General features: G+C 37.5%; 2 protein-coding genes across 2 annotated transcripts in view; one reads left to right on the top strand and one right to left on the bottom strand.

Moving 5' to 3' along the window:
• Positions 1-718: 718 nt before the first annotated feature.
• Positions 719-1,932, bottom strand: LOC122645902 (protein RGF1 INDUCIBLE TRANSCRIPTION FACTOR 1-like). Its single transcript, XM_043839310.1, has 4 exons — positions 1,768-1,932; positions 1,455-1,652; positions 1,126-1,341; positions 719-1,017 (listed from the first exon to the last, which is right to left on the bottom strand). Exons 1-4 carry the CDS (start codon positions 1,768-1,770, stop codon positions 787-789), a joined length of 648 nt encoding a protein of 215 aa, XP_043695245.1. The 5' UTR covers positions 1,771-1,932; the 3' UTR covers positions 719-786.
• A 4,470-nt stretch (positions 1,933-6,402) lies between these two features.
• LOC122645901 (dihydrofolate reductase-like) overlaps positions 6,403-16,115 on the top strand; it is a 31,146-nt gene continuing 21,433 nt past the window's right edge. Inside the window, exon 1 of the mRNA XM_043839309.1 lies at positions 6,403-6,420. The gene's annotated coding sequence lies outside the window, so the exon portion shown is untranslated. The remainder of the gene's footprint in view (positions 6,421-16,115) is intronic.

Genomic DNA, 16,115 nt, shown 5'->3' with positions numbered 1-16,115 from the left:
CCAAGTTGGCCAAGAGGAAAAGATACTCTCTTCTAGGAGTTCTTGGATTAGAATCTACTATTTTGACCTAATCACCGTCCAATAAGAATCAAACAAGGAAAAGCCGACATGCTTTTCTTCCTATCTTTTTCAACCACGAGGGAAACGTCGATGAATCATCAAACGAAGGCGGCTAGTCGGCTACCGCTACTAAATAAGTAGGTATTTAGAACTTCGAAGAATTCACACGTCATCAACTTTCTCTACACCTATAACAATGTTTCCACGTGTACCGTGGATCCCTACTTATTTTTAACGTTTTCTTGCAACTGGGCTTTGGTGAGGCCCACACGAGGCATTACAGAATGATCCCAAAAAAAGTTCAGGGCTCTTCAAGGAGCTCAAGAGCTCAAAACACAACACCAATGCACGAGATATACATGGAGGGCAAAAAAAAAAAAAACTTTTATTTCAAATTCCATTTATAGACACATTGCCGTTTCCACTACTACATTATACTCCCTAATCACAAAGTATATTTACATTTTTCACCCATATGACTCTCTAACAAAACTTAGGTATATTACCCTTACCTAACCTTATATCATTAAGTTTACTTTCAACTACTCCTTCAGTTATTCCCCTCACTTGGATCCTTGCCTCCTTCAGGACGTTCACTGCTTATTCTTCGGACCGTTTTGCTGCTATATACATCTGATCAGACTATCATCAGAAGTTACTTGTAGGGGGGGCATTGTGATATTTACTTGTTATCAGGGGTAAATAACTAAAAGAGAAAGACTTTTCCTAATATTCTATAATGAGTCCACCCATTGGTGCTCTGTGAGGGATTCCCTTCCTTCGCTTGGCAGTTCTGTAATTTACGACCGTTGGCGGTGGCGTTGAAGGGGTGAAGCTCTGAACTTTGTTCTTCCCACTGCCATGGCTGCAGCTACTGCTGCTGTAAGATTCTTCTTCATCAAATGCCCTTCCTTGATGCTGCTTCCTCTTGCTGAAGTTCTTGGAAGTACCAACAATCTGGAATCAAAGAATGAATTTGGAGAATCAAGAGAATGTAGCAGAAGAGTTGAGGGAAATCAATGAGATAAAAGAGGGATTTTATTTTTGGTTGTTTTTGATGTTTACCTTGCAACCCAGAGAACAGAATCGGAAGGAATCGAGAAGACTGCGTTCACAGACCTCGCAGGTGTTGGTTACCCCTTTGCCTGGCCTTGGCTGAGGTCGTTCGTTCAGGAACACAACTCTAGCGCTGTTGATAATGTAGGTCTGGACACCAGTTATGTCCAATACCTTCTGAATCTCATTAACCCTGATCACATCATGGTATGAAGACCTTCTTATCTGTAATGGCGCAAAACAGAGCAAACTTATTTATACAAAATCTTTTAAGATCCAACATTGAAATAAAAAATACCCAAATCGAATATGAAAAAGGTTGAAGAAGAATATCAAACCTGAATGGCTCGGTGGTCTTTGTGATAAGCGAGACAGAGAGAACAGAGACTGCCATTCATACAATCCAAGCAGTACATATTACATTCAGACTTGTGGGAATCAGCATGTGACTTGCATTGAACGAAGAACCTCGTCTGAAGAAGCGGGCGCAACCATGGCGGCCACCTGTTATCATCATCGTCTGGTCCTCCAGCTCCCTATTTTTCACCAAACAAATCGAAATTAATTACAAACATAGAGAAAAGAGCAAACAAAATGACGATTGATATAGAAAAAAACAGAGAGATAGTGAGAATCAGAGTTTAGGATTACCATTATTCTTCTACTCTTGGGTTTGATCTCCTTCACAGTGGGTTCTTGGTTGTCGATCGCCAGTTTGAGATAGTGGGTATCGCTCTCTGCGTTATTCTTTCACGAACTCAGAAAGAGAGAAAAAGAAAGCGAGAAGAGATTTGAAGTCTGATGGGTTAGAGGTGGGGGAGGAGTGAGGGGAGGGTTCTTGTAGCGGTGGTAGATGGCGTCTGATGGGTTGGGTCGTTCTTATCCGCTCAAAGTCTATACCCGAACCTAACTCCGAACCCAAACCACATAGATGCGTTGATTGCAAGGAACCGCCCTCCTCCTTTCTTTCTAATTTCACTGCAAGAACCGACCTTCTTTCTTACTAATTTCCTTTTCCCCTTGTACCCAAAAAAAATTTCCTTTTCCCCTTTTATTTTCCTTAATTTAATTTAAGGAAAGAGAGCGCCATGCGTGGGGCTCGTGGCTACTGTGCTACGCACAAGGTTGAGCAAAATGATCGTTGTGCCCTCATGGAAATTCACCAGGGCACAACGGTCATTTTAAGGGACCTTGTGTCTAGGTGTAGGAGTCGTCTACACGCGACTAAGCAGTGTTCTTTAATTTATTAGGGGGAGAGTTTTTTGTTTGAGAGTGACTTCGTTAGCATAAGGGTCAATGGGAATGCATGTGAAAGCATCAATAGGATAGGATTTTTTTACTTTTCATGGGGCCAGAGTGGTGATTTCACGGGAGAATGAGTTTGGGTGCACGAGTTATACATTAATGAAAAAAAATTCTCTATGAGAGTGTACTGCCCACACCCAGACACTGAGGGAGGTGCGATGGAAGGCATATAATGTTTTCATGTGAGAAGAAACACTTGAGGGCAAATGAGAATGGTTCTCGTATGAGAATCTGATCTAATCTCGATGAAATGATTGTCCCAACCCCATGAAAGGTAGAAATCCCGTCCCATGATGCCAATGCTCGTATCGTCATTGGCCCTTGTGTGTGACCGACTCTTTATTAATTTATTTTAATGATATATAGAAATTTCATGATTTCATCATAGGACACCTAGGGGAGTGTCCCATCTTATTCATATTCTAAAGAAAATGACGAAAGTGACATCATCAGTCTCAATTGACTGAGTGGTAGAAGAATCAATCAACTTTCTCTTTGTGTTCTCCACCCCTTCCTTCCATGAAATCATCAGACGGTCAAGATTTCACACGTTAGTGATGATTAGAAGTGCAGAATCTTAGATAATCTTTTAGTCTTGAAAATGGTTGGACCATTTATAAAAACCGGGTTAACCCATTTTTGGAACCCCTACTGGTAGAATATACCTTATTCATTTATTCCCGTTCAGCCCCCCTTAAGCATAATTACGAAAGAGTAGTATTTCTTAGTTAATTTGGATGGAGAGAGAGAGAAAGATTCTCACTTTTTTGGAATCAGGAATGGAGCATCTATCTGTATTAAAATAAGGATCAAGAGATATTTAAGAAGGAAGTTTAGTACAATGTACGTTACACATTAGCTAATTTTGTTTTGAGTAAAACCATCATTACCATAATGATCATTAATGTCCATCGTCTGATCTTGTTTTTTTTTTTTTTTTTGGGGAGTAAGATCTGATCATCTTGTTGAGTGGTAGTCAAAATGAGATCTGATTCAGGATTTGCATTCAATAAACAAATTGATTGGAGCATAGAGATCCAAATCCATGTGCATGCTGATCTTATTTGACACGTGCAATTCTTCTTATTTTCCGTAAACTATCATATCCTTTAGAGGAAATCATTCTTATCTTTTACCGTTTGGATGTTTTTTTAACCCTATCTAACTTTTCAATGAGATTTTAATTACAATTATAGAAGAGGAGGGAAGATTGGGAGGGGAGAGGGAACAAGGTGAAAATAGGAGAATCGAACCCATGACTTTCTAGGAGCTCACACTTTACTATCAAAGCATCAATTGATCAAATAATTGTCTTTACGATTAAGTGATGACATGTGTTTTATAATCTGCCATTAAAAATGCATCGAAGAGTATTTATAGAAACAAAATAAGACACATGTTATCAATTACTTGTACGTGAAGCATATACAAGTGAAAATCCTGAAGGATATACGGCCGGATGGCATTCAAAGTTATTGTTCATATTCTCTCTTTTGTGGAGAGAATGTATTTTCTACCAAGAGAGAGAGAGAGAGATAATAGACCTTTGTAACGAATTAGTTCGCCAAGTTTAGTTGAAATAATCGACCTTTGTAACAATAATAATTCGCCAAGTTTAGTTATCCATGTAACAATGGAAGGTGACGTTTTTAAAAAATCAAAAGAAAAATATGGGTCATCTATTTTTATGTTTTTTTTTTTTTTAATTTCAAAACTGTCTATTCCTACTCAAAGTTGGGAGAATGCATAGTAATGTCTAGAGTACTGTTACACATGCATAGACATACACAGGATGTGTGTGAATACAAAAAGGATAATTGATTGAATTAAACTCTGAAATTTGATATGTGGCTAATCCAAACCACATTCTATCTATCTAGCAATCGGAATGGATATATCATCCATCAACGTGGCTAATCTAGACCATGTCCTCACTACACAGCAGTCGGAATAGACATATCAACTATCCACATGGCATGTCAACAGACAAAACATATAGGTGGAATTTTCAAGTACCACGTCAACAAACAAAACATTTAATGTTGTTCCCTGAGCTTATGTAAATTCACCACCCCAGTTAAACAAACAACATTGAGATGAGATTTTGAAGTGTCACATCAACACTTTTCCTTTCCACCTAATACACTCGTCAAACTAATGGGGTCTCAAGGTGTCAATAATGTGTAACTTAAACTTTTTTTCCCCCTTTTAGTAGAACACAATTTTTTTTTCCAATAAAGGTAAATATTGTCATTTTACAGAAGTACTTAAAAAAAATGACAATTTTTACTAATGACATAATGACAAATCACTTTCAAATTATTTTTGAAAACCTTATACCTTTAATTTCAAATTTTTTTAAAAAACTAAGACAATAAAAGAGGGTGTCTAAGTTCTAAAATCTATAGAGGTGTCATCTAGACAGTCTACCTAACCTAATTTTAAATTTTATTGTATTCACTAGTTGATTTTGTCAGATACTTGGGACTTTTGACTATTTGCATCATATTTCTTTACGAACTACCTTCACTAGAAAGACCTATAGATTTCACCAAAACATGTGGGATATCGACAATTAATGATCAAGCACAAGAAGAAAAAGAAACATATCCATCAAATAACAAAAGTCCTTTAGATTTGATGGCGTGAGCTTCCCAAATAAGGATATATTAGGCAAATCATGTGCTCTACGACTTTGTTATTTAGTAGAAAATAGCAACTATGCAACCTATGGGGGCATTAATTCATTAAATGATTTAAACCAATTAATCATCCAAAACTCAACTGAATTGGGTTGGATTTGACCCGGTTCAATGTCTCTTAGCTCGGTGGTTTAATTTGAGCTAGTAATTTCCAACCGGACTAAGGACATTCCTACCATTGCAAAATAAGTTGAGGGCATTAGTGTCATTTCAAGTGCTTAGGGCAAGTTGAGTGGTTCAACACTTCAACCTACGAGAAGACATATATCAAACGACAAATTCAACTTGGATCTTTAAAGAATTCTTTATGGTAATAGGATTTGGTCAAAAGTTTGGTATATGATATACGGTCATACACAAAACGTTGGATGGAAACAAATGAGAAGTCAAAATGACCAAAACACCCCAGCTCAATGAGGTTTTTAAATACAACGAGCCGAGGATGATGCCAAGGTATTAAAATTAAGGAAAAAGGTTGTGTGATCCGGGGTACGCGCGGTACATTATCACCATCTCTCCATCGGACTTGGATCTTGTGTAGTTGTGACGGGAGTTGCACTCTGCAGCACCAAAAACCACCCTAAATACAAGGGGAGGGTGGTCATTTCACATGTGGGGCCTAGGTGGGATCCACCTGTGAAATGACTACCTTACCCCTATTTTTTCTATCGTTTAGCTGTGCTGCACAGGTGCAGTTCCCGCCACGGCTGGATAAGATCCAATTCCCTCTCCATCTCTTATTCTCATATGAGATGGTTTCTTTTCTCATTACTTATAAAGCCATTCCAACGCCCCCATCCCTTGTGTTGGTTGCTCAGAAAGTCCTATTCTATAACTAAAAGGAAAAAATGTTTTCTAAGCTGACTGCGAGGGCTACATTAACATCCTCTCTCTCTTTATACGAAATGATCTCTGCCCCCTATTTATGGAACCATTATGTTGTGTCTTATTAGTGCAGTCTCCCATGTTGCTTGCGTAGAGAACCCTCTCCCACTAATTAATATAAGGACAAATGTTCTCTGAGCAAGTGGCGTAGGATATGTCAACACTTTTGTCTTTACCTTTTTCCTCCTGACACACTCTTTCCTCTCCAACTTGTCTTTCATGTATCTTATCCACTTGCTCGGAGAACCCTCTACTTTAGTATGAAGGAGTGGGTTCTATGAGCAAGTGGCATAAAGGAGTGGATCAGTTCAGAGCAATAGAGTGATTTTGTAATAGGAGGGTAGCAAGGTCATTTCATGTGTGTGTATGTGTGTGTGTGTGTGTGTGTGAGAGAGAGAGAGAGAGAGAGAGAGAGAGAGAGAGAGAGAGACTAACATACCCTTCTCTGGCAACAAATCAAGTGGCACAGTGGAGTACACCAATGAGGTGAGGTAGAATAATTTCGTATGTAGAAGGACAGTGAGGTCGATTCATATGAGGAAAAGAAAGATAAAGATAGAGGATGCAAGCATACTCTACACTGGTGGCATAGAGAACCTTTTCCCATATAATTAAAAAGGAAAGGGTTTTTTGAGCAAATCATATTGGGGGACAATATCATACATAAAAAAGTAGCAAGAAAAAAGATAGGCACATAGATACTAGCTTACCCTGTCCCAGTAGCTCAAAGGGAAAAGACTAGACACACTATTCACGTACCACGAGCTAGCTCTTGCTGTGTTCATCTCTCTATCCCTCTTTATGATGCTTCCTCATGCACCCTCATAGGTGTCGTCCGCTAACTTATCATACGCGGGTGGTATACCTAATCCTCTCCTTAAATTTTTTATTTTCCATATGAAGCCAAAAGAGGTCGTCATTTGTATAATCTAGGGATGGATTGGGTGGAATGTCTACATTAACACTATATTTTAAGATTTGTTACTTAAATACTAACAATGAGATGACGGCATTTAGGTATGAAATGGTTACCGTTATATTATTTATGAGGCCAAAAGTGATAAAATTGGATTCTCTATGTCCTTGCCCACTGCTTGGAGAATGATAATCTGATGATAGGTAACTGTAAAGGTTGTTAGGGTTGTTATGGTTGTCATGTCACAGTAATTGTTGTAACGGTCGTAGACTTTGTAACAATGTACAACTACTTATCATGTGTCTAGGTCTACCACTTTTTAATCCATTATAATATTGAACCTTGATTATTAGCATGCTTTTATATATTAATGAAGTAATTTAATAAATTTGTTGGTTTAATAAATATTATTAAATTTAAAAAAATATTTTTTAAGTATTAAGAATAATTGTTTTGGTTTTATCCAATTTTTTATTTTATTTTTGTAAAAGTTTTTATCCAATAATTAGCACCTTTGAAAATATAATCATATTTTCAAATCTCCCATTTTGCTTCACCTATTTTATTATTTATATATAATTAAATTTAAAAATATTTTAAGTATTAAAAATACTCATATTTTGGATATGGTTTCACTTATTTTATTATTTATTATAAAATACATTTATGAAAAATGGTCAAATATTTCAAGTGTATATCTCATCCAATCAATCACCAAAATATATGCAAATGAGATTTTCTTGTAGAGATAAAGTTCAAGGGTATTTTGGATAGAAAGAGATACTCTCTAGCGCGCCATGCATACCCGGATGCTCCCAATAGATGGATGCGCTAGAAATGACGTGCTGGAGAGGATCTGGATTCATTTTGGACTTGATAAGTACAATAGGGAGCAAAAAACAATAATGACTTTTAAATCTTGTAAAGGAAACAAAGACTGTAAAAGGTAGTTATTTTTGCCTTGTGTCTTCAATATTATTACACCTTTTAATTGACATTTTTGAGGTTGAAAAACCTTCAAGATTTCATGTCAAAATTGGGTTGAAAGTTGAAACAACACTTTAGTACTCTTACCTAACAAAAAAACCCTTAAATACTCTACACCTACTAGTTTCTCTGTTGTAAGTATCAACCAGAACAAGTAATAGTGGCTGCTCTATATGTCAATTTCCTTTTTCAATATATGAATATGACTAACAACTTTGAATGAAAACCTTTTGAGTTTTCTTTTTCTTCATAGAATAATAGAAATCTACTTCTTATCAGCCTTTTCTTTCCTTGTTGTAAGCCTTTGAATTTCGAATCTTAAATATCCTTCTCCTGCTATAATATATATAAACTTTGTCATTATATCCGGTGAAATATAACATTTTACTATTTGTCAGCTGGTAGTATATGAGTTAGTCCATATGACAAAGGACCGCATATATATTTCAATGACCAAATTAAAATACTTAGATAGTGAAATTTAATATGATTTAATAAGCAAAAGAGAGAAGAGAAAAGAAAAGAAAAAGAAAAAGACAAAAGACAAAAAGACAGTATCTGAGATATGAAACAATAAAGCTATTAGGCATCTCTCCCAATGTGAGCAGTTGCTAAGATATTTTAATCCTTTTTATTGAGATTCAATCCCCTTAGCCCCCTATAGTTATGAATTATGATCTCACTCACACTGCCACTGCTCATATATTTCTTTTCGAGACCTTCAAAAAATAATAATAATAAAAAAAAAAAAATTTTCCTGCAAATTGTCACGGGCCAGCAGAGCACTTCTTTCCTATTCATGGTTGGAGTGTAGGGGATCAGATGCCATCAAGATTCCTCAAACAGATGGACTCATTTGGGTCTGCCACGTCAACTTCCACGTGTCACAATCTACTACTATAAATCCAACGGTCATCAGTAAAGCTAAAACCGTCTTGTTTATATATAATATGTTTGGTGTTTGAATGGACCGGCGGCTTATTTGGAAGTCAAAACTAAGAGAGTGGAAGCGTTGAACCGTCGAAAGGTGAAGAAAGTCCGCCGTCACGACGGCACACCAGGAAGGACCAAAGGAAGGAACAAGGAAGGGACTGGAGTAGACCAAGTGGTTACTTCGTGTTGGTAGAGCATAAAGACCCGCGTGTTTCACACGTAGGACAGTTATTGCGTCATCCGTGCTTCACGTTAGTGCCACGTAGGGCCCATTTTAGCAACGCGGTCTTGGAGTACGCGGTTCTCGTCCTCCCACGCAAGTCAAGCAAGTTGGTCACTTGGTCCTCTCTTTCTCTCTTTGAAATTACGTGAAAACTATAATTGTACTATGACGACTACGATGGAATAATGGTAACTGACAAGACGGTTTGGGCGGGGAGGACAGTACTGGTCCTACTGGACACTTATTTCAGGAGAAAGATTCCCAATAATCCAATTCGACCGCTCTTGTACGTTATTATTTGTTTCTAACTCCCCTAAAATGACTAAAATACCCCCATAATAAAGATTCTCGAATGTAATTAACAACTTCAATTATAGGTAGGGATTTATTTACTAATTGTATTTTGGTTGGGTTTAGTGTGTTTTATTACTTAAGACAAGATACTTGGGATTTGGGGAGGAGAAAAGGACACTATTAACAGTAAAAGATTCCAATCTAACGTCTCTTGTATGACAAATAATACAAAGGATGCAACATGTTTAAGATAGGGTTTTTGTTTAATATTGAAAGAGGCCAATGGGACAACAACAACAACAACAGATAAAAGGGAACAGCATTCTAGGGATGTGAATGATAGGAGACACTTTGTAGGGTCTTGGTTGATCCATTCATGTACAATTTTTTTTTGGGTCCAATCCATTGATGTAATATAGAAGTATATAATTCTCCTTTTCAATGTTATACTATTTCAATTCAACATTAATTAATATAGTTTAGTTTGAACCAATCAAGTGGAGGGAAGACCACGGCACAACGATAAGGTTGCTCCCTTGTGACCTAGTGGTGGTTCAGGGTTTGAATTGAGAAATAGTTTCTCCATGAAGTAGGGTAAGACTGTGTACATTATTACCTGTCATTGCCATAGTGGCTGGAGCCTTGTGCATTGTAAAACCTGTGTATATTTTCAAAGAATTGAATTTTCTTATGCGTTTTAATATTTGGTTTTATCATTTAAAAAATTAACTTTTCTGATAATAAAATAAGGAAAAAAAAAAAAACCCCCTCTATCCAAGAGTGTGCCTGAGGCAAAATGATCATCTCATCCCCATGAAAAGTGGAAATATCACCCAAACAAATGCTTCATGCGTTACCATTGGCTTCCACATTGGCGGAGGGGTCATGCTCTCGACAAAGAACACCTTCCCATAAAAATAATATGGAGAGAGAGAGAGAGAGAGAGATTCCCACCATCCTCATGTAACCCCACAACAATCTCCATGTAACCCCACATGATCTAACCTGATATGGATCGTGATCTTTTACGGCGCCCTGCCCGTAGTGGTTTGTGTGGCCTAGACAGAGCGCTGCGTGCAATGTCCGCCTTACCCCTGCTCGGGCAAGGCGCTCAAGCAGGGGTAAGATGGATATTACGTGCGACGCTCTGCCTAGGTCGCACAGACCGTTATGGGCAGGGCATCGTAGAAGATCTGTATACAACCTGATATACAGTAATTCCTGGCTGTTTGGATTCTTAAGATTCAGGTAATTTGAACTTTGGATAAATAAGTAATTTTACTTGAGATTAGACAAGGTGAATATTCCAAGAGCATACCTACCTATAAAGAAGAAGAAGAAATCATACCAGCTTCCCAAAAGTGGCTTTCATTATTACTGAAAGAACAAGAATGATATTTAGTGCTTTTATTCTAAGGGCCAAGTTTTAGTCGGTCATATATGCTTTGACCATTCCACATTCAAATGGAAAACGATCAAATCACGTTTTCATTCCTAACTTACTAATGTGGATTAAACAACTAAATGGTGCACCATTAAGTGTCAAACAAATCAAAGTTTCTTTTACTTTTCTTCACGATCTTTTGGTTTCTTTTTGGGATGAAAGGGAGAGCCTCATCATGAGTGACCCACAATATTGTCCTATATATGAATCATTCAGGATAGGTAAGGGTGGCCATTGGGTTACCTATGGATTTAGGGGCTCCTATTCATTAACAGTCCAAGAACTTTGTACTTGTTTTTTTTGTTTTTCTCCTTGTTTTCACTTTGCAATAAACCTCACAGGAATTTGTTGGATTTTTATAGGATATGCAGCTCCCAAACCCTTTTGTGGGGTCTTACACTTGCTCTAAGAAACTCACCAAGTGACTAACAAGTGTGTTGCAGATTAAGGGAAGGGGAGGGGAGGGGAGGGGAGGGGAGGGGAGGGACGGGAAGGGAAGGAAGGGGAGAGGGTTCTCCATGCCACTAATGTGTGAGGAATCTTTCACATCACACCAATGGTAATATGGGAAAATAGTATTATCATCCACATGTTAGGGGAAAGGAGAGAAAAAATAATAATAAATCTATGTGAGAGGATTATTGTACACTAGCTGTGTGGGACACTTAAAAAAATATATATATATATATGAATATAAATTTTTGAAGAAAAGTTTTTGGTTTGTCAATAAGAAAACTGATATTATGGTCTGGAATCATTTACCATGAAAAATACATTAATACTCGTCTTATTGAATGTTACCAAAATGCTCCCTACCCTCATCCAAGAATCATTATGACTCCTAAATTTTTTAAACTACCGACTGAGAACTCCTCATCAAAATTTTAGTTTCAGAGAAAAATTCAATTTGTTGGACATAGATCTTTCCATATTTCAAACTACTTCTGAGAATATAAATAACCGTTTCTTTTCATAAAAAAACAGAAGAAGAAAATAGGTCTAGGTAAGAAAATGCCTAGAAAAACGGAGAGAAAAATCACTAGAAATGAACAAGAAATCATTGGAATTAAAGAAGATGACGTTAAGAAGAGATTGCAAGATAAAACTAAGAAACCACTCCTTTTAAATTTCATAATTTTTCAGGTATAAGGTTATAGGCAATTTTACCAAAGAATTTATGTTTGCATCCACTTCCTTTATTTCCTCTGTAATGGAATTGTTCATAGTTGATATGGTCTCGGGTTCCTTCACCCTTTAAGCCAATTTATGGGGTTGAGTTCTCTTAAAGTTCGTATCTCTAGTATCAGAGCAACTGATCCTTAATCCGAATCTTCATGCGGAAGTAACGATCTAATGTCAAAATGAAACCGCTAAGTAAAGGCTATATTGAGGCTTGTCTGACATCCTTTCATATAGATACTGTAGTGGGTTATCAATTTTATCAAAGTGACCTAATAAAATACAAAACTTTGTTATGCTAAATCCTTGGTAAAAAGGTATCTACTTTATGTTACGGACCTAACAAGTGGGTATCATCATGTATATATGTATTCGTGGTTCAGAGTTGAGAGATTACTTCAAGAAGGAAAGCCGGCCATGAACTCTTGAATGGAAAGTTCCATGTTTACATATTTGATAAGAGAAAGAAGGGGGGAAAGATGATTGTTTTTCATCATTTCATTGTGTGTTTGTGTGAAAGGAACTATATATCTTTCCGGTGTTTCATACTTTTTCCTTTATGATGATATATCCATTTCAATTAAGATATTTGGACGGCTTTCCTTGAAAAATGGCCCAAGAAGTGTCAACCGCACAGATTCAACCACATGGGATTGATTTTTTGTCAAGCGCACACGCTAACTCAAAAGGGTCAACCAATTTTCAAGCCGTAGAGTGCAAATAAACACACACACATACATACTCCACCAATCTGATGTGGGACTAAAGCCCCACTGCGGGAGGCAAACCATATCTTTTTTTGGTTAAACACACATGTTAGCTTACAATGGTTAACCAACCCTTCTAGAGTACAAATAAACACAAATACACAATATATGAATCTGGTTGAACAATCATCACTTCTTTGATGTTCTAGAATTATTAATTGTTCAAGCTTGGAAATTTTTTATTTATTTATTTATTTTTTATGGTTTGGTTGGATGGTTTACCTTCTTGGTTGATTGACAATGTATGTTAGTATATATGAACTTTAATATATCTTTCATATATTTGAAACTTCTCAATCAAAATCTTTTTGACCTGATAGACCATGACCATTCCTTAAGGAAAAAGGAATCAAGAAAATTGACCCAACTAGTCAGGGTTGGATTCACACAGATTTTGATCAGCCCTTCCACTATGTAGACCCATTGTTTTCAATGGAAAAGACAGAAATACCTAGGGCTGTAAACAGATGGGATTCGGTTCGGATTGTGCTATATCCGCATCTGCATCCGATTAGCTATCAAACGGATTCGGATAGTGCTAAACGGATACGGACAAGGATACGGATTGGATATTTTGTCCATTTACATGTAAATATAGCTTTTTGGATAGCTATAGCTTATCCGTATCCGCATCCGTTTTGCTTTCGGATAGATTCGGATAGTGCTAAACGGATATGGAAACGGATTTCGGCCATTCGTTTACACCCCTAGAAATACCTTGGAAAGTAATAAATGGCTCAACAATAAAGTGTGTATTTCTCTTGCAAATTGGTGATGATAGGAAGTTACTTGGAGATACAAGATTGAAGGGTCCCATATGTAATGTCTTTAGAGGGTCCCCCTCTATAGGAACCATTTAAGCAGTTCCACTGGGAGGCATAGGACAAGGGAGGTTGGCTCTACCAGAGCACTATGAGGGTTGGGGATAGGGTGTAACATCTTTCCTGTCACTTGGAAGTGTTAGTGAAACAAAACAGAGGGTGAACTACAAGGTCCAATGAGTCCCACATCCACATGAGCTCTACCTATATATTGGCCTCCAACCCTCAGCTTTTTTTTGGGGGGTGGGGACAAATATTGGTTATCCTTGTTAGGTATATGCAGAAATTGAGATTATACCCTACGATGTATGGTGGGAAAGGGGGGAAGGGAGGGAGGGAGGAGGGAGGTTGGGGAAGGAACAGTTTTTTTTTTTTTTTTTTTTGGGTAATAGGGAAGGAACAGTTGTATTTTAGGAAAAGGCACTTGATCCACCATCACTCTCATATAATTATATCACTAAGGGAAACTTAACTGTGGAAATTAAAAGAGTAATTTCATCTGGGTGTGTTGAGATACATATTGGATCGGTGGCAAACTATGAGGAGGGTGAATAGGGTTTCAAAATAAAAACTTGAAAAATATTCTCAACAATGAAAGCAAAGCATGATGAAACACGAGCTAATTGCAAGGGGTGTTCCAGTAATTGTTTCAAAAGTTGGGTGTATCAAGCAATCAGGCCATAGTATAGGGAATGTACAAGTAATTTTCCCATTAAAAAAAAGAAAAGAAATAGATGCATACATCTACTACCATGAAGGGTAAGTCGTTTAAAGACCCCCAGAGGATTTTGTACTTAATCATTGGGTATGATAATCTTCCTAGGAGTGGTGGACATAGAGATAATGTCCTCCCTTTCTAAGATTTTCTGGTTTTCTGTCTCAAAGTTGGGAGGTATTGAGGTAATAATCCCACATCATATCGACTGTGTGTGCTTCGACTTTTAAGTATAAGAGCCACAAGAAGCCACCCCACTTTGAACCAATTGGTTTTAAGATAGAAGCTTAATATGGCATCAGAGAGGGTATGTCCGTCAATGATGGGCCCTACTCCACACATGAAAAGACAGAGCACAGAAGAGGCCTATACGTAAGGGGGAGTATTGAGGTAGTAATCCCACATTGATTGCGGGAACTCCGACTATCAAGTATAAGAGCCACAAGAGGCCACCCCACTTTGAATCAATTGATTTTAAGATTGAAACTTAATAGGAGGGAAGTAATTCTTCCTTATATTATTCTGATGTATATGGTTCAGGCAGGAAACAAGATATCTTTAGGATCTCTTCCATTTGGTAAGTTAATTACAAAAATCTTCAAGCATTTTGAAGTAGACTTGGATGGAAAGATAATAGATAGGGATACTGAGCCCATTGATAAGGCTACCTTGAAGAAGATGAAAATTAGGTAAATAGCAAAAAGTGATGAAGATGACCCTATGTTAGATGGACCAACTGCTACCCCCTCTGATGGTGATCAGTAGGTTCTTCCTAAGCCTCAAGGCCACACCTCCTCTAGCAATCTCTCACTAGAGAAGAAGTTTAGGCTTATGTTAAGGACACCACTAAGAGATTTAAGCATCTCAATGCTAGATAGCAAGCCCTTGATGTTAAAATTCTATTTAAAATAGAATTAATAATCCTATTGTGGATTAATATTAAATAACCTAAAATTTAGGCTAATTATAGTATTGGTCTAATTAAGGGGGTCATTGGGTTATATTAGGAATCCTATGTGGACTGGCTTTAGTGTGGGCAGATAGATTCCTATTGGGACTATGATGAGTGAGGCTCTATAGGAATTACTATATAAGGAGAACTAGGTCCTCCCTCTATCCATCACAACTATTAGTTCTCAATCTCTGTTGAGGAGTGCATTCTAGAAAGAGAGGGAGATATTCAGTGTTCATCATCCCTGTGCATTCGGTATTCTCATTAAGCCAGTTACTTTGGAAATATAGGGAAAACACCTAGATTTTTGGTCTTTACTTTCCACTGCGATCATCATCACTATGGATGCAAAACAAGGTTAGTTGTTCTATCCCTGTTCTCTATTATTTATTTGATTATATTCTTAAACGCCCTATGGAGATCCTGGCTTTTATGGTTTTGTCCCTATTCGGATCAAACTAGTCTAACTCTTGATGCCTGCCTCCACACTCGACATGATGCACTTGAGGCATAAAACAGGCAAATCTTGGAGCAGTTGCCAATCATGTCCAACAACTTCTACTCAGCTTTGCTTCCTCCACCTCCCTCTTCACAATGAGTTGGAAGTCCCATTGTTCTTATGTCTATTGTTGTAGTAGGTCTTAGGTGTTTGTATCTTTTTATTTTGATTGTGAGTTTAGTTTTGCAAGCTCATGTGATATTTTTATGGAAAAAGTAACGCTAACCGGTGTTGTGCCTAGGTGTGTACCTGTGCTTAGACACAGCTTGGCACAAAAAGACCGATGCTTCCCCTTGGAAAGGTGGAAAGAACCAGGGGCAGCATCGTCTTTTTGCGCCAAATTATGTCTAGGCATAGGTATCAATGAAAAGATTGGA

Source organism: Telopea speciosissima, chromosome 11 (assembly GCF_018873765.1).
Source record: "Telopea speciosissima isolate NSW1024214 ecotype Mountain lineage chromosome 11, Tspe_v1, whole genome shotgun sequence".
In the NCBI taxonomy this organism is placed as follows: Eukaryota; Viridiplantae; Streptophyta; class Magnoliopsida; order Proteales; family Proteaceae; genus Telopea; species Telopea speciosissima.
Note: the sequence above shows the minus strand (reverse complement) of the source record. Positions and strands in the feature narration are given on the sequence as shown.

What these genes read in the sequence shown, in the direction of transcription:
- LOC122645902 (XM_043839310.1), bottom strand. An exon ending in AAGACCACCGAGCCATTCAG is followed by an intron (nt 1,342 to 1,454) that starts GTTTGATATTCT and finishes GCGCCATTACAG; the next exon opens with ATAAGAAGGTCTTCATACCA. An exon ending in TCTGTTCTCTGGGTTGCAAG is followed by an intron (nt 1,018 to 1,125) that starts GTAAACATCAAA and finishes CTTTGATTCCAG; the next exon opens with ATTGTTGGTACTTCCAAGAA.